This window comes from Apodemus sylvaticus, chromosome 21 (genome assembly GCF_947179515.1).
Source record: "Apodemus sylvaticus chromosome 21, mApoSyl1.1, whole genome shotgun sequence".
Taxonomy (NCBI): domain Eukaryota; kingdom Metazoa; phylum Chordata; class Mammalia; order Rodentia; family Muridae; genus Apodemus; species Apodemus sylvaticus.
The window spans coordinates 19,483,246-19,510,701 of record NC_067492.1 but is presented as its reverse complement, the minus strand read 5'-3'; the positions used below and the strand labels follow the sequence as shown (position 1 = coordinate 19,510,701).

The 27,456-nt window shown below is 48.6% G+C and overlaps 1 protein-coding gene across 3 annotated transcripts; it reads right to left on the bottom strand.

Annotated features, from left to right (window-relative positions):
* Positions 1-218: 218 nt before the first annotated feature.
* Calb2 (calbindin 2) lies at positions 219-27,217 on the bottom strand. Of its 3 annotated transcripts, none has more exons than XM_052166971.1 (11): positions 27,066-27,217; positions 15,775-15,851; positions 13,031-13,120; positions 11,041-11,121; positions 7,791-7,847; positions 6,585-6,662; positions 6,074-6,129; positions 5,547-5,586; positions 4,744-4,797; positions 3,276-3,347; positions 219-335 (listed from the first exon to the last, which is right to left on the bottom strand). In XM_052166971.1, the coding sequence occupies exons 1-11, from the start codon at positions 27,157-27,159 to the stop codon at positions 219-221; spliced, it is 816 nt and encodes a 271-aa protein (XP_052022931.1). In that variant the 5' UTR covers positions 27,160-27,217. The 3 variants fall into 3 exon arrangements, with proteins under 3 accessions (XP_052022931.1, XP_052022933.1, XP_052022934.1); XM_052166973.1 differs by having other exon boundaries at positions 219-332; XM_052166974.1 differs by lacking the exon at positions 13,031-13,120.
* Positions 27,218-27,456: the final 239 nt, after the last annotated feature.

The following is a 27,456-nucleotide window of genomic DNA, read 5'->3' as shown; positions in this document are numbered from 1 at the left end:
CCACCGCAGGCACGACTGTCCGTCAGGCCAGGGTCGGGCTGGCGCAGCTCGGGGGACCGCTCCCAGCCGCCCTCTCTCCATCTCTCCTTTTTCCTGCTCCACAGGCTGGTGTGCAGGTTGCAGGGGTGGGGAGGGTCGGGGAAGGAGTGTCAGGAGAGTCAGGATGGTGGGGGCAGGGCTTAAGGGAGGCGCAGAGGCAGCCCCTGTCCTTCACCCCTCTACACAGGGGGCTCACTGCAGAGCACAATCTCCAGGTCCTTTCTGTAGAGCTTCCCTGCCTCTGCCAGGGACATGACACTCTTCCTGTAGGTGGTGAGCTGTTGGATGTTCATCTCCTAGGAGGGAGAAAGAGGTGAGAGCGGGCTTAGTGCATGGCCTTACCAAAAGGAGTCTCCTGCCCCGACCCAATCACGACCACAGCGAATGAAATTTCCTATCCACTTAGCCTGGGGTAAGGAGTCCAGATGGACAAAAGGCATGGATTGTGCCACCAGTAAAGCTGGGTTTAAAATCCTCTCACTTACTGGTTGCATTGTTTTGAGGAAAGCGGTCCACTTTTCTGGGACTCAGCAGCCTTGGCTGAAAAATGGGAACACCAATAACCCTTTTCTCAAGGAAACAGGGTGATGGCCATCGGTCCAGAGAGGGGGATACTGTGGGGACAGCTGTGGTCCTTAAATGGCTCTAGTACTTCCCCACCTCTCCAGAACTCCATTTCCTCCTCCTCCTCCTCCTCCTCCTCCTCCTCCTCCTCCTCCTCCTCCTCCTCTTCTTGAGGTAATCATTGGAAGATATCTTAAAATTACACTTCCCCTTTCAGGTTGATGGTTCCTTATCTCAATTAGGCCAATGAAGAAAGAGAATACTAAAGGCTAAGCCTCTTACTTACTTAAAGGTTGGATTACCTCATCAAAAACATCCTCAGTCTCCAGAGCTCCAAGCTTCTCCTACTTACCTGGCCTACCTGTGTTTTGTCCCTCCATCTTTTTTCCCCAGGGTTCAACCGTCAAGTGTTTTCTTATACAGTTTGGAGACAACCTCTCAGATCAGCTTGAATGCCACAGTCTCCACCCAAAGGCATTATATAAACACTAAGGACCATCTTTCTCAACGCTTGTAAAGTTCCTGAAAAGGTCCTGTAATTTGTACACACTGGGGATGGATATATGCCTAACTGTGCATCACTCACATGTAATCAAGGAAAAGACCCTCTTTTGGGGGGGGGGAAACATATCAACCTCAAGCTTGAAAAAAAATTCCCAAGGGGGAAGCGTGGCAGGGAGAAACCATCTGATTTTAGGTCTTGGAATTCTGTTCAAAGCTTGGAAAAGGCCTTAGGGAGCTACCACAGCCTGAGGGATATTGGAAATTATTGATGTCCATTCCCATCAGCCCATCCCTTCAGGAGCCTCCAGCAGTAATCTGCTTATCACAGCCCACACAGACGCCATTTTAACCAGGCCTGTTATGTGAGCCCACCAATAACTGCCTTTTCCCCTTCTAGCTCAGCCGCTGGAATTCAGTCATGCCGTTCTCTTTCCATTTGCTGATTCACCACTCTCTTAATGCCCCAGGTGCCAAGTCTGGAGCCTGGCACACGAGGAAGGCTCCCATGTAAACAGCCTTACCCATAGCCCATTCCTCAACCTTCAGAGTTGCTTCCAAATCCCAGCACCTGACTCCTTGCCTTTGTATGCACATCCGGGGCCAACCTGCAGGGCTCCGGTCTCTGCTCTTCATATTAACTAAGAAGGAGCCCAGTGAGTTGACGACCAGGACACGCAGGTCACTCTGAGGTTTAGTGTATGCGTTTGCGCAGACTTCACCAACCTCAAGTGGTAGGCGTGGCTTTATAAAGACTAATTGTGCCTTATTCGTGCGATGCAAATCAGTGATGATTTTCCTTTGAGCTCCCCAATATTCATTTCAGCACACATGGCCACATAAATGATTTTCTGTTGAGATATAGTGTCAGGCAAAAGGTTTACTGAGTTCTAATACTGGCTCTGCCAAAGGCTTTCTTCTTCCTAGGAATCATTTTAATCCTTATCAATTATTCCCCCACACACATACTCATCTTATCTGAAACACGTGTAGTTGACATTAAAATGTAAATGTAGGTTTGAATCAATGAAGGTTGGTACTCAGGGTGAAGCCAGAGAGCCCAGAAAGCCCTGGCAGAGAGAGACAAATGGACCCAGAGGCTGCAGCGAATTTTTTTTTTCTGAAATTGAGCATTAAATTTAGTTCTTATTTGGCAGCCAAGGCAGTTAGACAGCTCTAAAAGTCACAGCGCGTTTGCTATTTAATTAAAGAACACGGCAGTCATTTCCTCAGTGAAAGCTATCTACTGGCAGGTGACGTGACGCTGCAAGGACTGTCTTCTGGTGGCCATTCCACTGGATCCCTCCCACTGAGGGTGTTGAGGTGAGACCATGGTGTGTGTGTGTGTGTGTGTTGGGGATATTCCTGGAGGACTCCCAAAAGGCAGTACCAGGCACAAAACTGCTGGTTTTCTTGACCTTTGAAAGAAACAAACTCATCAGTGATTCCCTCCTAGCCTCTTTCCCAGCCCTAGATTCTTTAGCTAATGCATTTGGAACAATCTTTACCCCTCTCGGCTCCTGCCCTCCCAAATCTCTCTCTGTGTTAAAAGTCTTTCATGAGGGCCACTTGGCTGAAACTTCTCCAGAATGGGTTAAACCAACACCTCACCTATTCATCACCACTCACAACAGCCAACACTTGGGGGCACTGGTAGCAATCGGGTAGACAGGGTGGTTTACACGCAGAAGGCGATTACCACTCAGCTCTAGAAGGAGAACTCCAACATGCTCTACCAGGGATGAGCCTTGAGTTCGGCATGCTGAGAGAAATTAACCAACCATGAAGCCGTCACGTAATTCCCCTTCTACAGGACACCCACCACAATGAATGCTCAAACGCAAGATTGCAGGACAGCAAGAAGCTAGGAGAGTGGGATTGTGGGTATTGGGTTTCAGCTTCGCAGGACAACACTTATGGAGATGGTGGCACTTACACAGTACGATGAACATGTCGCATACCATAGGGTATATTCTTTTACAATGACAAATTTTGTTATGTGTATTTTAAATCACTCCCCCTCCCTAAAGGACACCCCACCCCACACATTGCTACTGTCTTCTCATCGCAGATCAGAGATAAAAGAATCCATTCCCCCTCTTTTTCTCTTTGAGTGTGCTTGTTTCTCCCAAGCCTGGGATCCTAACCCATTCCTGGGCTTGCCTCCTCACCTTCTTGTTCTTCTCATACAGATCCTTCAGGAGGGCGTCCAATTCATTCTCATCAATGTAGCCGCTTCCATCCTGAAGGTGGCAGCAGAGAGCAGTCAGCACAGTGCTCTCAAATCCAGACCCCAGGCATCCTGAGCACAGCTCTTCCCATTTCCTAATTTTAAGAGTTCTGGGGTGTGTGTGTGTGTGTATGTGTGTGTGTGTGTGAGTCTGAGTTGTGTGTGAGTGTATGTGTATATATGTGTGTGTGTTTGAGTTGTGTATGAGTGTGTGTATGTTTGAGTGTATATGTATATGTGAGAGTGAGTGTGCATGTGTGGGTATGTGTGAGTCTGAGTTGTGTGTGAGAGTAGGTGTATATATGTGTGTGAGTGTGTGTTTGAGTTGTGTATGTATTGTGTGTGAGTGTGTGTATGTATATGTGTGAGATGTGTGTATGTGTGTGAGTATGTGTATGTTTGAGTGTGTGCATGTATGCGAGTTGTGTGTGTGTGAAAGAGTGAGAGTATGTGCATGTATGTGAGTGTATGTGTGTGTAAGTTTTGTATGTGAATGTGTGTATTATGTGTGAGAGTGTGTGTGTATGTATGTGTGTGTGTGAGAAAGTATGTATGTATGTGAGGGTGACTGTGTATGTGTGTGTAAGATTTGTGTATGAGTATATATGCATGTGTGTGAGTATGTGTGAGAGTGTATTGGTATGTATGAGTGAGTGTATGTGTGTGCATGCGTGTTCAGAGGGAGCACCTAACCTTTCCATTTCCTCTGCAAAGAGAAGTGTTCAGACCATAGAAGGACAGAATAATGCACTTAATTCTGTCAATAGCACTTAATACCAGACAGTTCAGCACAAATTGGCTTCTTTTCTGCTGGTGTTTCTTATTTGCATTACAAATATAAATGAGGTTGCAGAAGCTCAGAGGCAGCTGAGTATGGCTGTGAAGTCAACCTCCAACCCTTTCGGTATAAAGGAGACAATCACAGTCACATGGGCAGGGGACAGCTAAGATTGGGGTGGGGCTAGGATGTGATTCTCACTCCCAAAGGCACAGAAAACAATTGATTGAGCTATGTGTGGTAGTATAAACACCCGTAAGCTGTTCATCCCAGCACTCAAGAGGCTGAGACCAGAGGGTGAAGAATTTGATAGCATCTTGAAAGAAAGAAAGAAAGAAAGAAAGAAAGAAAGAAAGAAAGAAAGAAAGAAAGAAAGAAAAGCCAAAGCAAGCAAACAAAAGACCATTTCTACTGCCGTATCATGACCTGGCTCCAATGACACATGTATCTCTGAGCAAAGTCTGTGGGCTTCTGTGGGCCAGGAATCAAATGTCATTTGTTTTCCCACATAGCAGAGGAAAGAAACCACAGGCCCAGGTGCCCCTTCTGGAAAGCTGTCCAAGCAATTCTGGCCATTGTCACTGCAGGTGACAGGGCTTCTTCCTTCCCACCCCATACTGTTCCCTCTCACCTTGTCATAAAATGTGAAGATGGCATTGAACTCTTCTGAGGTCAGCTTCATACCCTGAAAAGACCAAAGAATTAAAGAAACAAAGCCCCAAAGTATAAATGAGGGAGAGAGGGGGTTAAATATGTAAGAAATAATATAAGTCTGCATGACTCTGGTGCGTGTGTGTGCATGTGTGCACGTGTGTGTGAGCATGTGTGTGTTTGTATGTGTGTATATGTGTGTGTATGTATGTGCATGTGTGTATATGTGTGTGCGTGTGTGTGAGTGTGTATGTGTGTATATGAGTGTGTATGTGTGTGCTCATGTGTGTGTGAGTGTGTATAAGTGTGTGTATGTGTGTGCATGTGTGTGAGTATATGCATGTGTGCATGTGTGTGTGTATGTAGGAGTGTGTATGTGTGTGCACATGTGTGTGTGAGTGTGTATATGAGTGTGTGTGTAGGAGTGTGTATGTGTGTGCGCATGTGTGCACATGTGTGTGAGTGTGTGTGCATGTGTATGTGAATGTGCATATGTGTGTATGAGTGTGTGTGTATGTGAGTGTATATGTGTGTGTATGAGTGTGTATGTGTGTATATGTGTATATGTATATGCGTGTATGTGTGTGAGTGTATATATGTGTGCGCAAGTGTATATGTGTGTGAGTGTGTGTATGTGTGTATATGTATATATGTGTGTGTGTGTGTGTGTGTGTATGTATGTGTGTATGTGTGTGTGTTGGAGCAATGGAGGACAGCAGGCTGAAGCTCTGAGAGATGAGGGGGGATGGCAAAAGTCAAAAGAAAGCAAAGTAACGTTTGTACCTGAAATTTCAGCAGGAAGTTTTCTTGTACAGGCAAGAGTCTGGAAAGAAAATATTAGAACAGAGCTTAGAGGATCTGCCATGGGCAGCAGCCACTCAGATAGAAAACAGGGCCTAGAGGAAGCATCTGTAGCTATGGAAACAATCACTGAGCACTTTATAAAACAGGAGTCTGCTGGAATGTTAAAAAAAAAAAAGGAGGAGGAAGAGAAGGAGGAGAAGGAGGAAGAGGAGGAGGAGAAGGAGGAAGAGGAGGAGGAAAAAGAAGAAGAGGAAGAGGAAGAGGAAGAGGAAGGAAAGAAATGGAAAAAGTGTGACAGCAAGGTCTGCAGTTCCTGGAGAGGGCAGAGAGGCAGTGGGGAGAGGGATGGAGCGTGACACTGTGAGAGCTGGGGTGGGGTTGGGAGTGGGAGTCAGGGTGGGGAGGGGATTTTTAGTTCCAGCTGGTTTTGTCTTGGACTCAGATGGGGACAGCAGCACAGGAGCCTGCCTGTCTAAAATGACACCAGGAGCAGGAGAGGTACATACCTAGACATCTCTGAGAGGCCCAATTTGCCATCTCCGTTTAAGTCAAACATCCGTAGCTGTTGGGACAGAAAGGGGTAGCTGGATTATCTGAACTTTTCATATAAGGTCCTCCACCTGCCATCATCTGCACTGGGGTCACCGGAAGCTAGGGACCAGCCTGGCCTGAGTCAGTCACTAGGGGAGATGTGACAATTGATTCAGCACCCCTGGGGTGGTAAGACACAACAATCATCACTGGGGACACGAGGCCCACCCTCTTGAGGTTCATCTTCTCCTGGAGCTTTATCAGTTTCCATGGAAACAGAGAACGCCCCACCCCAATATATCACTATGGGAGTCAGTTCGGCAAGAGCCTCCAAGGATGTGTGGTGCTACTAACTTTCACTCACTATCACGAGACACTTGACATAAGCCTGAGCATTGGTAGAGAAAGGACCCCACATATTAGAAGCCTCGGGGCTCAGGAGCCATGCCCCCACCCCACTAGGAGAGAGGCGATGACGTCACTCACTATGGTCTGGGTGTACTCCTGGAGCTTTGGTTCATCATAGGGCCGGTTGGCCTTCTTCAGGAGGTCGGACAGGAATCCCTGGAACACCAAAGGCCTGTTCAGAGCCCAGCTTCCTCAGTTAGTCCCCTCCCACATTCACTTACTTATTCCTTTAGAAAATCAAAGTTGATCTTTAAGCTCTACCAATTACACAGCTTACATTTCTCTAACTTTTCTAACCCCTTAACATCTGGGGTATGCCCATAAAGGCCTTTGTGTGGCTCCTGGCTACATAGAACCTTGCACATAGAATAGTAGAGACTGGCTTTGACTCTCTTCTCAGAACTCAATAAAGGGCCCAGCTATGCCCAAGGGTCACTGGTCTCTCAGAGGAACTGGGGTAGACATCTAAGTTAGAGCCAATCTTCTGGAAACTCCTCAAGAGTACCTATATTGGACTCTGGGTATACTGGCTGGTTTTGTGTGTCAACTTGACACAGGCTAGAGTTATCACAGGGAAAGGAGCTTCAGTTGGGGAAGTGCCTCCATGAGATCCAGCTGAGGGGCATTTTCTCAATTAGTGATCAAGGGGGGAGGTCCCCTTGTGGGTGGTACCACCTCTGGGCTAGTGCTCTTGGGTTCTATAAGAGAGCAGGCTGAGCAAGCCAGGGGAAGCAAGCCAGTAAGAAACATCCCTGCATGGCCTCTGCATCAGCTTCTGCTTCCTGATCTGCCTGAGTTCCAGTCCTGACTTCCTTTTGTGATGAACAGCAATGCAGAAGTGTAAGCTGAATAAACCCTTTCCTCCCCAACTTGCTTCTTGGTCATGATGCTTGTGCAGGAATAGAAACCCTGACTAAGACACTGGGGTACCAAGAAGTGTGCTTTAGTTGAATGCGTGGTCCTGTAGATTCCTATTGCTGGCACAGGACTTCTTCAAAGAAGTCCATTGTCTGTGCCAGGATCAAGGACCCCTAAGGAAACTGCAACCCCGTGTTCCTCATTCAGCATCCCTTCCCTCTCTGGTTCTTTGGACCCATCAAGACTCTGGCCTCACTCTTAATCTCCATGCCCGCCCCCATCCAAGTCAGTCTTTAAGATCTATCAATTAGACAGCTTATATTTCTCCTACTTCCCTAGCCCCACAAGTCACACTTGTGGTATGAGCTAAAGGCCTTTGTGTGGCTCCTGGGTACACAACTGAACCGTCCCTAGGACCCATCCTACCTTCAGCTCATTGGCTTCAATGTAGCCACTTCTGTCCGTGTCATACTTCCGCCAGGCCTGTAATGGGAATGTCAGCCTAGTCACAAAAACATATCAAACCCTGCCACCTCCCTCCAAGTCCTCTTTAACGAGACAGTAGGGTCTTAGTGTTAAGGATGTTAGAGAGTCCTCACTTTAACACAGGACAATGGCTTAGCCAGTCCCTCCAGTGTCACAAAGGAAGAAACAAAGCAGACTCTCTTAGTCATACATAGAAGAGGAGAAAAACCACCTGGCAAAGGCCTCTCGGGTTAATCTGCTCTGGGGTTAGGCTCTCCATTGTATTTACTGTTTGTTTTGTATGCTGAGGGAAGTGCGGTGTGCTCATCACTGCATGCCCATGGAGACCAGGGAACTACTTGTAGAGGTTGCTTTCTCCTTTCAACATGTGGGCCTTGGAGTTTGAACTCAGGCTGTTGGACTTGACCGCAATCACCCTTACCCCCTGAGCCATCCTGCTGGCTCCTAGATCCTCTTACGGATCCTCCTATAAACTAGGGTTGACTTTTTTTCTAAGTGCTAGCCAGGCGGTTTTGATCAGTTTTGATAGAGCAAGGACTTGACAGGTCTTAGGTTTGCTTCGGGCATGAGGGCTCCTTTTATTGATGAAGAGGGAGGGAGGAGGCAGGGATGGGAGGCGAACTCAGAAGGGAGCAGAAACAGGCCTGGTTACTGTTCACTGCTCTCACTCTGCCAAGCCCACCATAGAGATGTATTTCATAAACATGTTCAATAGTCAAGCGGAACTGGCAACGCAATAGGTTAGACTGTCCCCAAAACACTACTCCCTTGCCCTTCTTATGAAACTCTCTCTCTTTCTCTCCCTGTCTCTCTCTTTCTCTCCCTGTCTCTCTGTCTATCTCTGTCTCTCTCTTTCTCTCCCTGTCTCTCTGTCTCTCTCTATCTCTGTCTCTCTCTGTCTCTCTGTCTCTGTCTCTGTCTCTCTCTTTCTCTCTCTCTCAGGAGACTGAACCTCCGGAGCCCCTCCCCCACCCCTCAGGCCCAGGCTCTGCTCTGTGCCTCTTATTTGGTGAAGGTATTAGAACTTGGTCAAAGCCAGGGCTGAGCTTGCTGACCACCACAGTTGCATCCTTTGACGCCTTCCCGGAGGCAGTTTCAGCTGCGTGACCTAAGAGTCTCACTGCCATGGAGATGGGGCCTCCCAGCTCCAGGAGAACCTTCCAGAACTACAGCTCAGCTGGTTCCCCACTGGGCTCATAAGAAGCTCTGGACCAGGGCCACCAGGTAAGCCGGTTCAACCATAGACACTATTAGCTACAAGCCTTTGTCTCTTTAAGCTGTTAAATGTAGGGGATAATTTGCCACACAGCAGCAGGTAACTTATAATGTCCTGAGAATCCGTGGTCCCATATATAAGGGCTCTGAAACCATCAGGTGGGAGTTGGAATAAACTGTCTGGGTCTGTGGCAAAGAGTCCCAAAGAGCCTGGCTTCCCTCCGTCTTTGTACTATATTTGTGTTCCTTTTTTTTTTTTTAATAATCTCTTTCAAATTTTGTTCCTTTGACTTTTCTGTCATCACCCCTGGCTCCAAAGCTACACTTGAGCCACACAAGGTTTCCTGAGAGAGGAAAAACAAAGTCAAATCTCTCCTCTGAATTTTCCCTCCAGCACACACTACCTCTGTATGAGTGCCTCTTGTGTTGACAGGAGTCTTAGAGGTTGTGGACAATTTAGGGTCTTTCTTTTATATATTAAAAAAATAGGTGTGGTTTTCACTGCATACTAGGACATCTGGTCTTGGTTTTTCTTAGAATTTTGAAACACAAGCAAACCCATACTCTAGACAGCTTGGGTAGCTGCCACCCAATCCTCCTCCGCAGGGCAAAGCATCCAGAGGCCACTCTGGCTATGACCCTGCAGTCGGTCTGACACCCCCACCCTTCCCCCCACACCTCTACTCTATGCTGGCTCTGGGCTCTAATCTCTCAGCTTCCCTTCCCTTCTACCAAGGTGTCCTCATTCTCTTCTCATTCAAGGAAGAGAGTTAAAGAGACTGAGGCTATGCAGAATCTAAAAAGGAATAAAAGAAGTCCTGAGGTATTCCTAAAATTAGATTAAATGTTGTGTTCGGCAGGATGGAGTCTATGGGAGAACACAAGCCTTTCGGGGCTTCTGAGGGGCCATTTTCACGGCTGCAGATGCTAAGAATGGAATGAATGGCTAACCCCAGGAAGGGCTGGTTCTGGAGGGGGTGGGATCCCAGGAGGTGTCTGTGAGAGTGAGGCTGGGCTTGCTCTGCAGACACGCACGGGTTTAGAAGGATAAAGGCACGCAAGGGCATAGCATCATGTCAGTCACGTGGAGAGAAACTGCACTGAGAGAAACACATACATTCACACACACACACACACACACACACACACACAGAGAGAGAGAGAGAGAGAGAGAGAGAGAGAGAGAGAGAGAGAGAGAGAGAGAGAGGAGAGAGACTTTGCTCCTTTGAAGCATCCCTGACTCTTGAAAGCTATGTGCATCCCTGCATCCCGATGGAGTGAGGACCAATGTCTGCATCTCTACAAGAAAGGCAGGGGTAGGCACAGTCCTCCCTTTCCCCCTCTTTTTTTAATTTTCATTTCCTTCCTTTTCCTCCTCCTTCCCCTTCCTTCCTCCCCTTTCCTCTTTCCTGCATTTCCTTCTTGTTAGGGAGAGAACCCCGGGCCTTGTACATATTAGACAAACAGTCCATCACTGAGCCACATCTTCAGCCTACATCTATTTTCTATAGACAACAAACAAACAAACAAACAAACAAACAAATGAAACAACCCTAGGGATGTACCACTTTTCTTTGACACAGGCAAAAGAACTAAGGACGAACGAAATTCAGCACGTCGATTACTGACTTGTAGAATCTTGCCATCTCAGAAAAACCGGAGAAAATCCTTTAAGTCACCATAAAATTAAACCCATATCTAATGTTTGGGCAAACTGCACTGAAAAGAATGAGTCTTCCAGCTTGAAAACTGGTTCTTTCCAACCAGGGGATCTGTGGAGGCCCGAGGCCCGATTCAGTGGGGCAGAGAGTCTATAGGTACCCAGGTGATAATGTCTGCTACACAGACCACACCTCGAGTAGTAGAGCCCTGCGGGGGGCTCTAGCATCTCCCAAGGACTCTCTGCTGGGGTTCGGGCAGGCCTTCTCTGAATATAGGAGGGAGAGAAATCTCCACGTGCCAAGAGAAGGCTCACCTCCATAAACTCCGCGCTGGAGCCCACGTGCTGCCTGAAGCACAAAAGGAAATTCTCTTCAGTTGGCAGGATCTGCGCCAGCTGCGAAACACAGAAAACCACATCAGTGTGAGAAGGAGAGGCTCAGCGAACAGAGCCGGGTTTCCCACGGGAAGGATGGAAAGCAGGGAGCAGACAAGCTAACAGTTCTTCAAAAGGGGCAGAAGGCTCTGAGAAGTGAGATGCCCGGGATGATCTGCTCAGCCCTCAGGAAAGGGGAGCCTTTACCACTTGGGATGCTGCTTTATTGATTGCAAATTAAAACTTTAACAACTTCATTCTCAAAAATTGCAAATACCCACCATGCATCCAACACCACTGGCAGCCCACCTAACTGCTCTGCACCGCCCCCCTCACCCCCTACCCCCCCCCCTTCTCTCCCAGAATCCCTGGGCTAAGGCAAATCCTAATTAGTTTCATCAACCCCTCCCTCAAATGAGACAATCCCATTCTCCTCACCAGCGATTGGCTTTAGAATGGGCGTGTGACCCATACTGGCCAATGACATGTGAGAGGCGGGCTACTGTGGATTGTGGGGAAAGTTTCCTTGCATTTAAAGAGGGGTACGTTCTCATGGCTGTGTCCAGATGTGATTTTTTTTGAAATGTTTGCAGTCCTCTGGCCGCAAGATTGAGGAAGACAATGGTGTTTTGTTGTTTTGTTTTCGTCTTTTTTTTTTTTTCTTTTTCTTTTAAACAGGCGACAGAGTCAAGAGAAGAGAGGCAGAGCCAGAGCCAACCTTGACCCTGGCCTCATTCTTTAGTAGTGTCTCTTGACTTAAACGAGGAATACACGTAAACCACAGCCAAGTGCCACACAGGACTCAAGGGGTGTTTGTAAAGTACTAGTGACACATGGCCCCACCCATCCCACCCGGGGCTTCTGTCCAGTATTGGCTCCCCTGTTACAGTGGCAGTGTTGAAGAGTTGCAGGCAGAGACACCACGGTCCATCAATCCTGAAATATTTCTTACAGGTTGTGTCTAAGCTTTATTAAGTTGATTTGTGGTGCCATTCCTCAGTGGCCTGAAGGGCAACTGCCTGCTGGATACAACCTCCCCCGCAGGCGAACTACCCTCAGCTAACTAGAGCAGCCCTACTGGGGAAGGTCTATGGTTCCCTCAATTCTTGGGCAGAGCAGCCTGTACTCAATGACTTACTAATATGGGCCTCCAGGTGAGACACAGAGTCCTACTGGAGACAGGCCAAGGCAGAGCTGGTCTCCCTTCTCTGCCCTTTGCAAACTATCCTCTCTTCCTCTCTGATCTCTGCAGCATGCCACAACCCCTGGCACTACTGTCTCAAGCCTTTCCAGAGTTTCTTCTGGTCTATCACAGAATCTGAACCAATATATCCTATCCTAGGAGAGCAAAGCCCTGATTTATGGGCTACCACTACCATCCCTGGCCTCTCAACCACAGGTAACAAACTGATGATCACCGTTGACATACATATTTATGTATAAGTCTGAGTATGTACGTGTGGGTGGGCATGTGTGTATATGTAGGCATGTAGAAATTACATGGACTGTATGTCATGCATGTAAATTATCTACATAAAATATATATTAAGTTTCATTTTTGGATGCGTTTAGGTGGGGTATGCATACTCCGATTAACTAGTCTTCCACTGTCCTAAGATTGGCTTATCACACATTTGCAGCAACTGTTGGATCTGAGAGCATTTAGCGACCAGACCCTAGACCATTGTTTGTTGCCTGCTCTTTTCTTGGGTGACACACAGAGAAAGTCCCTACACATTCTGTTTGGTTAGCTTATGTGCTCAGGCAGGGATGTTTCATGCTGTGCCTAGGCATTGGAAGAGGGGATGGGCACAAGGACTACAGCCTCAGCCACGTTCCTTGGCTCTCCTCAGCCACGCCCCCTCATCCACCACGCCCCCTGGCTCTGCACAGCCACGCCCCCTCAGTCACCACGCCCCTTGGCTCTCACCTCCGCCATCTCAATTTTCCCATCTGAGTTCTTATCATACTTCTGCATGAACTCCTTCATCTTCTCTGCAAAATTGTCACTCTTGGACATCTGTGGACAGAGAAAGGGGGCTGATCTTGCTGCCACGTTAGGTAGAGTTGAGGATCTTAGTGAAGCAGGGCTGACCATCATTTTGTGTTCTGAACACATGGCTCAGACACATGTGGCCCCGGTGCTCCAAGAGCCAGTCTCTGCTTTAGATTGGAGTCACACCATTATCAAGGGACACAGGACACATGGGCATGTTCTGTACTGTGTGATTAGATACACCCTTTGACTTTTGAGATGGGTTGATCCACAGCTCCACAAGGGGTTCGGCCTTCTTCCCACCACTCCATGTGAGTGACGGCTCTTAGCACAACCCAGCTCCACCCGTCACTCCACAATAGGTTCTGACCACTTTCGCCAATACAAAATGAATCATTCATTTGCTTCTTCACAAAGCACACTTGCAATTCTGTGGTACTCTTATCTGATTTCACGCTAGAAAGAATGTGAGGGTATCACACAGCTGAGGGGAGGTTTAAATCCTCCACTCAACTATTCCAAGCACAGAAAAATGGATTATTATTAAGAGTCCCGTTAGCCCATCACCCCCCAGCTTAAGCATAGTGGTCTCTTGACTGACGGTCTGGAACCTTTCCCTGGTTTGGGGTTCAGGCTGAGCTGTCACCTGCACCAAGGAACTCTTTCTTATCCTCAATCAATGCTGCAGCCCCTCCCCCACCCCTTGCACATCTACTCTTCTGCTTTTTGCCTGGGGCCCTTCCACTGAGATCTCATGCTTCTTGGGATTGGCCCAAGAGAAATTCTACAAATTCTGAGGGCTTTTTTTTCTTTCTTTCTTTCTTTCTTTCTTTCTTTCTTTCTTTCTTTCTTTCTTTCTTTCCTTCTTTTTTTCTTTCTTTTTTTCTTTCTTTCTTTCTTTCTTTCTTTCTTTCTTTCTTTCTTTCTTTCTTTCTTTCTTTCTTTCTTTCTTTCTTTCTTTCTTTTTTCTGGATTCCTCTATATCACCTTTGGCCACTCAGATTGATGTACCAATCATTGTTAGTATGTATTTATATTTACAAATATGCAAGGTTTGATGCCAACTACTTATCACAAACCTGGGCAGCCTAACAGAAGTTTACCACAGTCCCCAGTGGGCAAGTAAGACAAGGAAATGGAATCTAAGATGCAGTGACTTCCCTCAAGTTCACCCAGGTAAATATAGATAGCGATTGAAAGCCTAGCCGCCCCCAAAATCCACATGACAGATGCTCTGGGAACCAGTCCTAGATGACAGCACTTGGGATTGCTGTGGACAGACTTGTCAGTCACCCTCATGCCATCTGAGGAAGAGACTGACTAAGAGGATGATGGTTAGATTTGAAACTCTGGATTAAACACATTCTTCTGTGCAGCTCATGATTCCAGAGTCCATTTTAAAAGCTGGGATTTCTGTATCCTGGGCTCATATCCTAGTAACGAGGACTGATGAGAGATCTGTTGGTAAACACATCACACACCACCACCAGCTCTCTTACACCCATGGCTTCTGCATGTTTATCACTGGGGTACTTTGCTGAGCATAGAGCCAGGAGCTCATACTTAACTGATTTCTCTTAAGAAAAGAGCCCAGAAGATTTACTAGTAGGTAGTGAGTGGATAAGACAGTGGGTGGGAAACAAGAGACAAAAGAGATCCTCAAAGGAGCCAGGAGAGGTAGTAGTGGGGAGTGTGTCCCCAAAATTCCAGACTAGATATGGGAGACAATAAACCATCTCTGGTTACTTTAGGTTTTCAGTATGTCACATGCCTCTTCCAGGAGGCAATGTGAGTTAGCAAACTCAACAGGATGGCACCATGGGACTAGGCCATGATCTGGAGTCACTGCACACAGTTCAAAGGTCATGACTTCTCCATACCAACAGGATGGTCAGGGCTCAGGGGATGTTTCAGAGCAGCCTCCAGTTTTCCTCTGTGTCCTTGCAGAGAAGCTAGCCTTTGTTGTTGTAGATTACTGGATCTGTTCCCCATTCTCCAACAGGGGACATTTGATTATGTCTGGGACATATATTGGTGTCTTGTTTGTTTTGATAGGGTCTCACCCTGTAGCCCTGGCTATCCTGGGACTCACAATACAGACCATATTGGTCTCAGACTCACAGAGATCTGCCTGCCTCTGCCTCTCAAGTGCTGGGATTAAAGGTTTGCATTATCATACCCAACTTAGGACATTTTGATGCCCATGACTTGGGTATCTCATAGATGCAAGCATTCTAGAGAACGCACTATAATATAAAGACATCCCTCATGACAAAAACTATTCAGCCTCAGATGTCAACAGTACTGAGGCTGGGACACTCAGGCATTTGGGATTCTCTGAGAACCCCATCTTGAATTACAAACCCTTGGGACTCCAGGCTGTGTTCTCAGGATAAGATAGATTCGTGTACACATAAACATATACATGTATATTTTGGGGGAGTTCATCAACTCTTGGCTTTCATGGTGGTTATCTCTCTAAGACATCAGAGGAAGTTCAGATGAGGTGCTCTTAGGGGGAACCTGGCTTTTTTATGTACTTACAAATGAAAGACTCTTTAGTGCCAAGATTGGAGAGATCCTGAGCCTCTAGATGTATCTTGGGACAGACCATTCTCAAGACTAGATAAGTCAAGATGACAGAAAACACCAAACATGGAGGTGGAACAGAGGCTTACCATGCCAGAACCTTTCCTTGCCTTCTCCAGCTCCTGGAAGAAGTTTTCCAGCTCTTTACCTTCAATGTACCCATTTCCTGTAACAATAGATGAAAATAAAGAGAACAGCAGAGTTAACCTTAGAGCTGAACAGTAAGACTAGGACATCACCATCTCCATGGAGAACTTCTCTCCGACTAGTCTGCAAACAGGTATCTTGGCCAGTCATGTTAAGGATGGGTCCTTGTCCTCAGAGCACTTGCAGGCACATGTTCAAGATTAATAATGAACATCCTTGGGGCGCTCAGCCAGCAGCTGCCGGACACTGGAGGAATGCACATCTGGCCAGCAGGCAGAGATGGCTGCTACCCCTGAGCAAGCACTGTGTGCTGGAGGTCTGCATCAGGATTGGTCAGCAGGTAGCAGGCTTGGGACTAGGGCAGAAGTTGGGTTTCCGAGCTTGAGAAGGTGTATAGAGTTGGAGAGTGTTCTCCCAACAACCATCTGGAGCCTTAGCATGCGATTCTATTTGGAAGTAAGGTTTTGACAGATGTCACTACTCATGACAGGTGTCAAAGCACAGAGAAGGAAGAGGCCAAGATTAGAGCAACACATTTCCAAGCTGAAGAATATTGTAGGTTGCTGCTGTCTCTACAAGAGGAGGCATGCCACAGAGTCTCTTCCCCAAAGCCTATAGTGTATGCATGCGCACATGTACACACACACACACACACACACACACTCACACACACACACCTTGATTTAAAAGTTCTAGCCTCAAGAGCTAGAAAGACATCTATTTCTGTTGTGTTAGGTTACCCAATCTGTGGTACTTTGCTATGGAAGTCCCAAGAAACAAATAAGAGAAGGGGTCCATAGGGGGAAAAATAATGTAACCCATCTCATCTGCAGAGTGCCTTATTGTATAAGTAGTTTTGCTTGCTGTTATTTGAGACAATGTCTTACCATATGGCCCAGCCTGGTCTCAAACCTATGACCCTACTGTTTCTGCCTCCCACGTGGTTTACATGAGGCTTTGGAGAGAGAGAGAGAGAGAGAGAGAGAGAGAGAGAGAGAGAGAGAGAGAGAGAGAGAGAGAGAGAGAGAGAGAGAATATGCACGTATCCACATGGATGTGCAGGTTGTGTGCACCCATGTGTGCACATATGAAGACAAATGTCGCATACCCCCCTCTGTCACTTTCTGCCTTATTCTCACTGAACCGGGATCTGATTATTTTGGCTAGATCATCATGAGTTTAGCGATCTGCCTGTCTCTCCGCACAAGTTCTGGGGCTACAGATGTGTACAGCCACATTTGGCTTTGACCCAGAAACTGGGAATCAAACTCAGGTCTTCATGCCTGTGCAGTGCTCTCTCCAGCTGCGAGGTGGGAGTTTGCTGCATATAAACCACACAGCCTGTCTACATGATGAGAGTGGACCCGAGGGCAAAGCGCAGTGATGGACACTAGGTCTGAAGGTCAAAGCCTGGCTTGTCTGCAGAGTGCATGAGTAAGGAGTCATGTAGGTTCTTACAACTGGAGCCAGAATGGTCCAGACACAAGTGCTGAGATGAGTCTATGGCCAAGGTCACTGGTCTGTGAGAGCACTTAAGGGAGGAACTCAGGCAGGGCTAAGGCAATGGTTCTAGGATTTACTGCATATTGGGATCTCTTGAGGATCATTAAATAATATGAATGTCTGGCTCTTGCCACTAGCCATCCTGATATCACTAGCTTGGACTGTGAACTAAACCTCCTGATTTTTCTTTTTTAAGGCTCCCAGATGATTTCCTTGGATAGCAATGTTAGGCAATCACTAACATCAAGTTCCTAATCTGATCAATACCAGGGGAGCATGGTCCCCATAGAGGGGGTCACTTTCTTCAAGGGCATATGGAACTACAGACTTAACAAAAGAACAACGCAGGAGCATTTGCCTTGGCCTCTGTGGGTAGCCTGGGGGTGGGAGGATCTTTCCATCCTCTCTTCCTACTCCCCCTGAAGTCTTAAGTCCCAAATAAATAACCTCGGAGGCCACCCCTCCTGGGAAAGATGCTTCAGTAACTATCATACTGAGAGAATCGCCTGAGATGGATTATGCATTTATTTTTGTCCACAAAGAAAAGGTGATTACTGGGCTCCTCTGGGAGGGGACCGTTGTCTTTTCTTCTAGTATGTTCTCCAAAGTACTTCGGGAGAGTTGGAAATTCACAAGGGGGTGGAGCTTGTTGGTCTGTGAAGCCAGCTGGGGTGAGGTGGGGGTGACCAGGAGCTTTCTAGGCAAAGAAGCAGAGGTGTTGGTGACAGTCCACTTAGTTGGCACCTAGTGATAGCTCTCTGTCCTGACAATTACCTCATGACTTAGACGCAGATGCCCCTTGACCATGGGCCAGTGAAAAGCCTTGGTCCCTCCCCTCTTCCCCTAGGGGGCTTCACAGAGTTAGGCAGGGTGGTGGGAAACAGCTCAGTTCTGAATCCATCTTCAGCTTCCAGAATCTCAAGGCTAGGGGGAGGAGAGTTAGAGCTGAGAGGAGGAGTTTAAAAGGTGGACCTATGAGCATGAATCACAGTCCATGATGGAGTGGCCACCGGGGCTGGGGGCAGGAGCTGAGGTCGGGTGTGTGGAGGAGCGTGTTTCCTGAGGGTATCAGGCGGTGGATGATGGGAAGAAGAGGCAGCCATTTGAGGGAGAACCACATACACTCAGATCTGCATAGCATCCCTTCCCCAAAGCCCTCCCGGAGGAAGGTCCCGCTTCACATGGCCAGCAGTGCTCTGTCATTTCTCTGTCCCTCTACTCGCTGCGTGGGGGTGGGGGCGGTAAAGTTTCCAGCCCTTGTTTTTCTAGGGACTGACACCTATTTGTCCTCCTGGGATACCCAGACTATGAGCAACACCTCTCCAAACCTCAGTTTCTTCAACTGTAAAATGAGATCAATGACAGTTCCTCCTGTGACCACTGGAGAACAATGGGGTTGCAGTGCTGGCCCACACAAGCCTCAACAATGACCGTGCTACGGAGCCCTGATCATCATCACCGTGGGTCCTGCCTCTGGCCCCATGTTAGGAACACTTTGGCCTTGGACTGCTAGACGGTGATGTAATGAAGTGGAGGTGATCTCCCCACCCCCATTCTGCCCAAGGACCTTTGGGCAGGACAGGCAAGAAAGTCTCAGGCAATGGGAAGAAGAAAGAATAAACTTAGAGGCAGGGAAAGGCGACCAGGAACTGAGATGGTCCCCTTCTTGGATACATCGAGGAGCAAGGGGGTTCACACACACACACACCACACACACACACACACACACACACACACAGAGAGAGAGGGGGGGGGCATGATAAGAATATAGAATCTCCATGTACCTTCCTGAACAAAAGAAGACAATTTAGCTCCATGCAATGAGATGCTGTTTTAAAGGGAACGATGGTTGCAGGCTGCAGACAAGGCCCTGCACCTACAAAGCACAGAGCGGCCCACAGGCGCGTGACCAGCTGTTGAAATATTGAAGGCAGAGAGTGAGAAATAGGGAGTGGACACACGGGTCCAGAAGAAGGCGTTCACCACTGAGGGAACAGGCATCTGCTCCAAGGCCACCCCCAGGCATCATTTTCCAGGCCCTTTCATGTGACACTGGGATACAGGAGCAGTTGGCCAGCATCCTTCTAGGAAAGATTTAAGCACTGGGAGAATGGGTTTGCTTTTTCTGTGACCTTGTTACAGTTCGGGGGGCTTGGGGGGGCACCAAGTAAATCTCATGTGGATGGGCATTTATAAAAGATGTGGTTACCATAGTAACTATCATTGCTAACCTCCTTCAAACCAGGAACATTAGGGAGAGGGGGCTGAGAGGGAGCTGTGGGGGGGGCATCCTTCCTGAGCCTGCTTTTGCTTCCATATTTCACCACTGTGTACCCCAAAGCTAAGGACAGATAGCATTTCATTATCATTAATCTGAGCACGGAGGATTGGAAATTCCTGACTGAAGGATTCTGTACCCCCAGAAAGGTTTATGTGTTCCTCCCTGAGGTTTGTATGTACAGATTTTCTGAGGTAAGCAGGCAAAAGGTACCCAAGGAGGAGGGACTGTGCCACCAGTTTCACGACTGTCCCTTGTTCCAGAACAAGCCAGTTCCTCTGGACTCCCGTTTTTCTCTCTCAAGTGAGCAAAACCACTTAAACCGTTTCTACTTGATAAGTCATCAGGAGAGCCGTACAAAGTAACGTCTTCTGGAAAGTCTGGAGAATGTAACATCTCCTATAAATATAGCAGCGTTTTTTCACTCCCTCACCTCTTTAACCCTAAGGGTTTCTGACAACTTCTGGTCTCTTTAGAGTGCTGGTTCTCAACCAGAACCCTGGGAAGCTGAACAGGAACGCCATCGCCCTACACCAGGCTCTCTGACTTAATTGATGAGGTGTACCTGTCTTCCCAGCTCCCAGGGCTGGCAGTACATCTCAAACACGAAGGTGTATAACCATCACCTGGGGATCTTGTTAAAGTAAAAAGTTTAGTTTGGTAACTTTAGAGTACCACGGAAGAGCTGGCTGTTCCTGCGTGGTACGTGGCGTGGCAGTCACCTTGGAGTTGGTTGCAAATGAAGAATCCAGCTCAGTGGTGAAGTGCTTACAAAGCGCATGTGAGATATTAGGCTTAATTCCTAACCCTGACCTTCCAAAAGAGCAGAATCATAAGCCCCTCCCTCAACTTTCTGAATCTCTCCCTGGGTGTGGTGCCCATGGATCTGTTTGTGCCCTCAGTGTTCTCTCGCTTCCAGTGGTGGCAGCGTAGCTGAGCTCTGTAGCCTTGTTAGTGTTTGTGTTACTTTGCATACCAGGCACTGGCCAGTTCCAAAGGCCTTCCATTTCTGCCTTGTTCTCCTTAGGACTCTGCCACAGAAACACATTGATGTCATTATAATCCTATCCTGGAAAAGATACCTTGTGGGGGTTGGGTGTTTCCATCACACGGCTAACAGAGATCACAATTTCATTTTGCTCATCCCAAGGATGAGGTCTGTCTATAGCGCTACTCGTCTGGATTTCTCTCTCCATCACATATACATGTACGCTTCCCACACACCTCTCTCCTAGTGGCACCAGGGTTTAAAAACGCCCCAGATTTGCAACTCATGGAAGAACATTTGCCTACTCCCGTTTTTAAACTGCTCTTGGGCACAGCTACTTCTGGAATGGGCCTTGGGAGTTGGGCTGGGTCCCCCAACCCTGTGGACAGCTGGCAGCATGACCCTGGGCTGAGTCCCAGGCATGCAGAGGCCAGAAGGAAGGGGCAGATTGAGCGCGAGAGAGAAAGGTAAGACTGCAGAGAGCCAAAGAGGAGGGGAGGAGGCCAGAGCCCGAGGGTCCAGATGGGGCTGGCTGGGCACAGGAGGGCATCTGATGCAATCTGCCAGGAGGGATGCCAGCCTGCCGGGTGAGGCAGAGGCTCTGTTCTTGAAGAGTCTAGTGCCTGCTCTATTAATTCTGGCTCCATGGGAATTGGGGATGATTTCCCTGAGGGGTCTCCTGAGTCCCAGCAACCTCCCCAAAGGCCTTAGCTAGTAAAAGCACCTGTGTCTGGAGCGGGAACAAGCAAGGGAGGGACAAAGAACACCTGGGTTGGTGGCTACCTGGGCAAGGGTTTGTCTGTACAAACACAATAATACCTCAGCCCTGCCCCATAGCTGCCTCTCCAGGGAAACCCCACCCCCCACCCCGCTCTTCACAGACCCAGCTTCCCTACTTCTGGTTGGCACAATCACAGTCCACGAGGTGAGCTGATGGCTACCCAGAGGCTACACAGCTCAGAGTGGATAGACCGTGTACACTCAACACCAAAGGGAACCGTTAGTGAAATAATCAGTGTAGTGGTGAGGGAGTCTAGGAGGAGCAGGCAGTTTCTAGGAGCCGCCCCACATGAGCCAGCAGGCTTCCCCGGCAAGCCTTTATCGCTGAGGCCAAGCAGGGGCCAAAATGTCTACAGGGCTTCACTACAGGACTAGAAGAAAGCCGTCTTCAAGCACATAGCACCTTGTCCCAGACCTAGACCTCACTGAACTTTAAAGTACTGAGACCCAATGTATGTTTGCTGCTGAGGTCAGGGGTCAACCTCAAGTGTCATTCCTCAGGTACCATCCATCTTTTTGGTGGTGGTGGTGGCGGTTGCTAGTGGTTTTTTGTTTTGTTTTATTTTTGAGGTTTTTTTTTTTTCTTTTAGACAGGGTCTCTTGCTGACCCGCAGTAGGCCAGTGAACTCCAGAGACCCACCTTTCTCTCACCACCTTGGGGTTGCAACTGTGTATCGACATTCTTTGATTTTTTTTTTTTAAATGTGGTTTCTGAGGATCAAACTCAGGTCCTCATGCTTGTAAAGTCAGTAATTTATGTGACGTCATTGCCACAGCCCGCTGTGGTCTCTGAGTCTATGATGGGCTTATGTTAGTGGTTCTGGTGACTTGCAGGCGTAGTAGTCAGAGTGCAGAATGCAGCTCCTACTGTGACTTGTACTCTTGATCTCACAAGTCTGTGTGTGTGTGTGTGTGTGTGTGCATGCACATGTGCACTTGTGCAAGCAGGCATGTGTGTGTGCTGCGTGTGTGTGGTGTATGTGTGTGGTATGTGTTCTATGTGTGTCTGTGTGCTGTGCTGTGTGTGTGTGGTGTGTATGTGGTGTGTGAGTGTGTGTGTGTGTGGTGTGTATATAGTGTGTGTGTGGTGTGTGTGTGGTGTGTGTGTGTGGTGTGTATGTGGTGTGTGAGTGTGTGTGTGTGTGGTGTGTATATAGTATGTGTGTGTGGTGTTTGTGTGGTGTGTGTGTGTGATGTGTGTGTGTTGTGTATGTGGTGTGTATGTGTGTGTGTGTGTGTGATGTGTGTGTGGTATGTATGTGGTGTGTGTGTGGTATGTGTGGTGTGTGTGTGGTATGTGTGGTGTGTGTATGTGGTGTGTGTATGTGGTGTGTGTGGTGTGTATGCTGCATGTGTGTGTGATGTGTGTGTATAAGTATACAGTGTATGTAATATGTGTTTATGTGTGGTGTGTGTGTGATGTGTATGGTGTGTGTGCTGTGTATATGGTGTGCATGCTGCATGTGTGTGTGATGTATGTATGTGTTAGGTGTGTGGTGTGTGTATGTGTGGTGTGTGTGTGATATGTGTGGTGTGTTGAGTGTGTGTGGTGTGTATATATGTGGTGTGTGGAGTGTGGGTGTGTGGAGTGTGTGTGTGGTGTGTATTTATGTGGTGCGTGGAGTGTGGGTGTGTGAAGTGTGTATGTGGTGTATGCATGTGGTGTGTGGAGTGTGTATGTGTGTGTGTGTGTTGTTAAGTACGGAACTCAGGGCCTCACCCACCACCCCTCTTCCCTCTACTAGAAACAGAGCTAGCAGTGTGCAGAACTCTGGGGAGGCCTGCCTGGGCAATTGATTCTGGCTCCCCAGTGGTGTGTTGTTTGTAGGACAACCAGTTAGAACCACTGGGTTTATAGCGAGAAGAAGATCCTGGCAGAGCCCTTCTTGATACTGTATGGTCCTTTTTCATTATTAACTTTCAAAGTCCTCGGTGTAGGGGGATCCGAGTCCCACACAGATAAGAGAGAAGGCTTAGTCCTTTTGAAAGACTTTGAGAAGCTCACCTACGAAACTACTTGAAAATGGCCAAAGCCCAGAAGACTCTGAGTAGGTCCCTGTACCTGTAGCCATGTGTACATTCTTCTGGGCAAAGAAGATGTCCATACAATTATTTTCTATCTTACAGAGTAAACTCCTTAGCTTACCTCGTGTTTCGCTATCAGCTTAAGTGGCACTTTCCCGTGTCTGCAGAGACTCCATCTCACTTTGATGGCTGTGTGCTGTCCTACGGTGGAACTGACTAGCTGACCTTTTTGTGTTGTTGTTTACTATCAAGTAACTCCTTTAACATGATCTCTTGCTTGTATGCCTTTCTATGTATTTAGGAGAGAAGCGCAGACCAAGCTCTGCCTCTCCTGGCCCATGAATGTCTGCTTTCTTCTTTCTCTCTTCTGTGTTCTGGTTGCTTCTGAGAGGTTGACAGGAATGCCTCTATTTCTCTGCTGAGCCACAACTTGGCTCCTCACAGGTTATCAGTGGACTAGGAGCCTGAGTAATGTCTGTCAGAACTACACAGAGATAGTATGTACTCTGACTTGGGTTGGGCAGCCATATCTTAGCCACCTGACTCCCTCCTTCCCCCCCTCCCCGCGCACACACACACACACACACACACACACACACACACGTGCATCCCTCTCCCTCTCCTTCTCTCTCCCTCCCTCCATCTGTCTGTCTGTCTTTCTGTCTCTCCCCTCTCTCACCGTGTTGCTGACAATTGAACCTACACCCTGCTACAGGGAAGATCAAACGTTTCGATAAACGGAACACTTCTGAGCTTCATCCCCAGCCCTCTTCTTCCTTTTTATTTTGAGACAAGAGTCTCACCAAGTTGCCAAGGCTGGCCTGGAATTCATTCTGTGACCCAGGCAGTCCTTGAATCTGCAGTGCTCTTTTCAGCCCCGACAGCCACTTGGATCTTACAGAGTCAAAGAACTGCTGACAAAGTGACCAGGAAGCAACAGAGTGATGGCTTCAGATACTGTGTCACTCCGAGCATGGAGATGGCATGCAGAAAATCCTCAGAGCCCACTGAGGCATGGGGTGGGAGGGCCTGGCAGCCCCCTCACTGGGGCCTGGTATTGCATCAGAGAGACTGATGGCTCCCACTGCCCACTCTCGGTGACCTATGAGGAAGAGTTGGGTGGTCTGGGAAGCTAGGAGAGACCCCTGGCCTCTTCCTGCCCAGCTCCTGACTCTTCAAATGCCTGTTCCTCCTCTCCCCACTTTGAGAACAGTCTTTTTGGATGGAAGGACTAGGGAGCGCTTCTTCTTTCTGACTTGAAAGGAGTTGAGTAAGGGTCATCACTCACAGCCCCAGCCCCCAGCCCTCCTCTCGCTGGATTGAGGTCTTTTCTAAAGTCTCCTTTGTTTACAAGAGTCCAGGAGTGAGGTGCCTCCTCTCCCTGGTGCCTGCCATTAACTGGGCTACAGTGAGCTTCCTCCAGGGACCCTGTGAGCTGTGGAGAGTCTCCCAGAGGTCTTTAAGGTAGTGAGTAACAAACCTCCTACAACTGATCCCTACGTGGCAAACAGAAGCCAGGACAGGTGAGAGAGATAGAGAAAAGCGCAGATAGAGGCAGGGCGGGTCAGGTGACGAGGTGCTGGGTTCATCTGCAGCCTTGGGGTGTTGGAGAGGCCAAGGTGAGGACCAGCCACGAAGGCACAGAGAAAGGCAGTCTCAGGCTCACTTCTAGATCCCTCAGTGGAATTCCAGTTTGTCCATAGATGCCCTTTCCAATTCATATCGCTTTCATTTCTGGGCCCACCTTGGGTGTATGCAAGGGTCCCTTTCTGGGATAAAAATGGAATTACTCATCACCTCCAAAGCAGGGCTGAGGATCTTTTGTGGACTAGTCCTACCCCCTCTTCCTACCCCAGTAGGAGTCCACTTGAATGGGGGTGTAAGCCCCAGCTGGAAGCCAGCACCACCAACCAAGTCCCGCATCTTCTTCAACTGCACAAGGGGACACTGCCAGGAAGCGGGACTCACAAGGGTGCATGTTTTGTTTTTGTTTTTGTTTTTTGTTTTTTTTTTGTTTTTTTTTTTTTTTAGAAAACATCAGTGTCTCGGGAGAGACTCAAACATAAGGTTTTCATGGAGGCTGAGAGGATCACGGACGGTCCCCAGGGAAAGGTAGACACTGAGTCGGCTGCTTATAGCTGACTCATCCAGCAGGAGGCCAGTGGTATAACCTTGACAGCTTGGTAACTTTCCTTCCCTCGTGCAAGTCTCTGGTGCAGATACACTGGCCAAAGCATGTCCCGTGTGCAGCGCAGCCATGAGAGGCTATAAGGCTGCTGTCAGAGCCCTTCCATCCAGGGAGCTGGGCCCCAGAAGCAGGGAAGTGGAAAGACAGCCTCTCCTCAGCCCCATTTCTCAGATTAAGCAACTGAGGCACTACCTTTAGTAGTTCTCAGGCAGATCACTATCCCACCCCAGTATCCAGACACCTAGTCCTCAACCCCTCCAGCTTTCTCAGTTGCCTCCAAGGAAACAAAGCTTCACCCAATGGTATCCTCAGACACTAACCCTTTCCTTGCTACCACAGGCACTGGGAGCAGAGGACCTCTGTGCACCCACCTCCATAACCTACCAAGGGGATTTAGAGAGGAAGGAGAGATTGTAGGGAGTTGTTAACTGATAAGACTGTTTCCTGCCCAATCCCTCTCAGTCCCAGGATAAACACACTGAGCCACCACCCTGCCAACAGGTCTGAGACACCAGTGCATTCTGGGTGTTCATCTTAGCCAGGCGTTGGAGGGTGAATTGAATTTTTTTTTCCCTTTTCTTGAGTGACAGAAAGGTCTCAGGCAGTATCAGAAGCTGGGGGTTGGGGCAGGGGAGACGTGAGGGATAGATGGGTGGTATGTGTGTGTGCTCTTTTATGCTTGAGTCAGATAAGACTGTAGACACTTGGAATCCCGGCTCTCCAAAGCCATTCACCCAGACCTCACTTTTCAGGTTGGTCATTGTGAAGGCCATGTAGAGCAAAGTGTTGGTCACTGGGGTGTGACATACCCTCCCCCATCCATAGACAGCCGCTCAGGGTACCCAGGAGTCTACAACACCAGGTAGCAGGCTGGGGGCTAATACCGAGACCCTTCCGACCACATCCACTCTGCTGTAGTTGAAAAACCTACATACTGGTAGGATTGAAAAAAAAAAAAAAGGATAAAGAAAGCCCGGGTTTGTTTAAAAAGAAAAAAGCCCCCAATTCATTCTCTACTCCTGCTCCTGGCAAACCAGGCTAGGGGAGCCGCCCCTCCCCCCGCCCCAGGTTCCTTTCAGGACGCTCTGTGAGCCCCTGTAAGGAAAGAAGAGTGAGGTTTGGAGACCTGTGGCTACGGGGCTGGAGGCAGGGCGTTAGCTTGAAGGGAAAGGGGAGGAAGGAGGCAGGGGAACGTGTCCTGGGGAGCCTTTTTGCCCAGGCCTCCTCTCTGGGACCGCTCGGATTTGCTCAGAACCTGGGCCCTGGGCACCCTGCATTGGGAAAACTTACTGACAGTTGTCACCAGGGCAGCCGGGCGTTTCCCCGAACTTAAGACCCCAGCAGGCTCTGCCACAGAACAAACTACTTGGAAGCAAAGCACACCTGCCGGCCCTGAGCCATGCTCCTGACCTCTTTGCCAATCTCAGGTCCCCGGGGGTCAACGGGCCCAGAAGTTCAGAGCTTTACTGACCGTCAGCGTCAAAGTGCTTCCAGATTTCCAGGAACTGGGATGCAGTCAGCTCGGCCAGGTGTAGGTAAGGGGGCTGCTGCTGCGGGCCAGCCATGGCGAGCCGCTCTGCTCCGGAGATCTTAAGCCTCTCAGCGCTGTCACTCGGTGCCGCTTGGCTCTGGTTCTCGCGCTGGGGCTGCGCGCCACGCTGCCTTTATATGCAGCCCGGAGCTGCACCGCGTTGGGCCGCCGGAAGGGGGCGCGCACACTCAGGGAATCGCGCAGGGCGCGGCGCTGCACGGGCGGAGGCTCCTCTCGGCCAGGGTTCCTGGGGACCAGAAGAGAGACTTCAGTGAGACTCCTGGGTGCCCTCCGGGGACACCGCAGGCTTTTAGCTGGACATGGGGAGAGG

Coding starts and splice junctions, on each gene's coding strand:
- Calb2 (XM_052166971.1), bottom strand. CDS start 27,159: ATGGCTGGCCCGCAGCAGCAGCCCCCTTACCTACACCTGGCCGAGCTG. Junction 4,798..5,546: donor ACTTCCTGCTGAAATTTCAG/GTACAAACGTTA, acceptor TGGTCTTTTCAG/GGTATGAAGCTGACCTCAGA. Junction 3,348..4,743: donor TCTTCACATTTTATGACAAG/GTGAGAGGGAAC, acceptor TGCCACCTTCAG/GATGGAAGCGGCTACATTGA.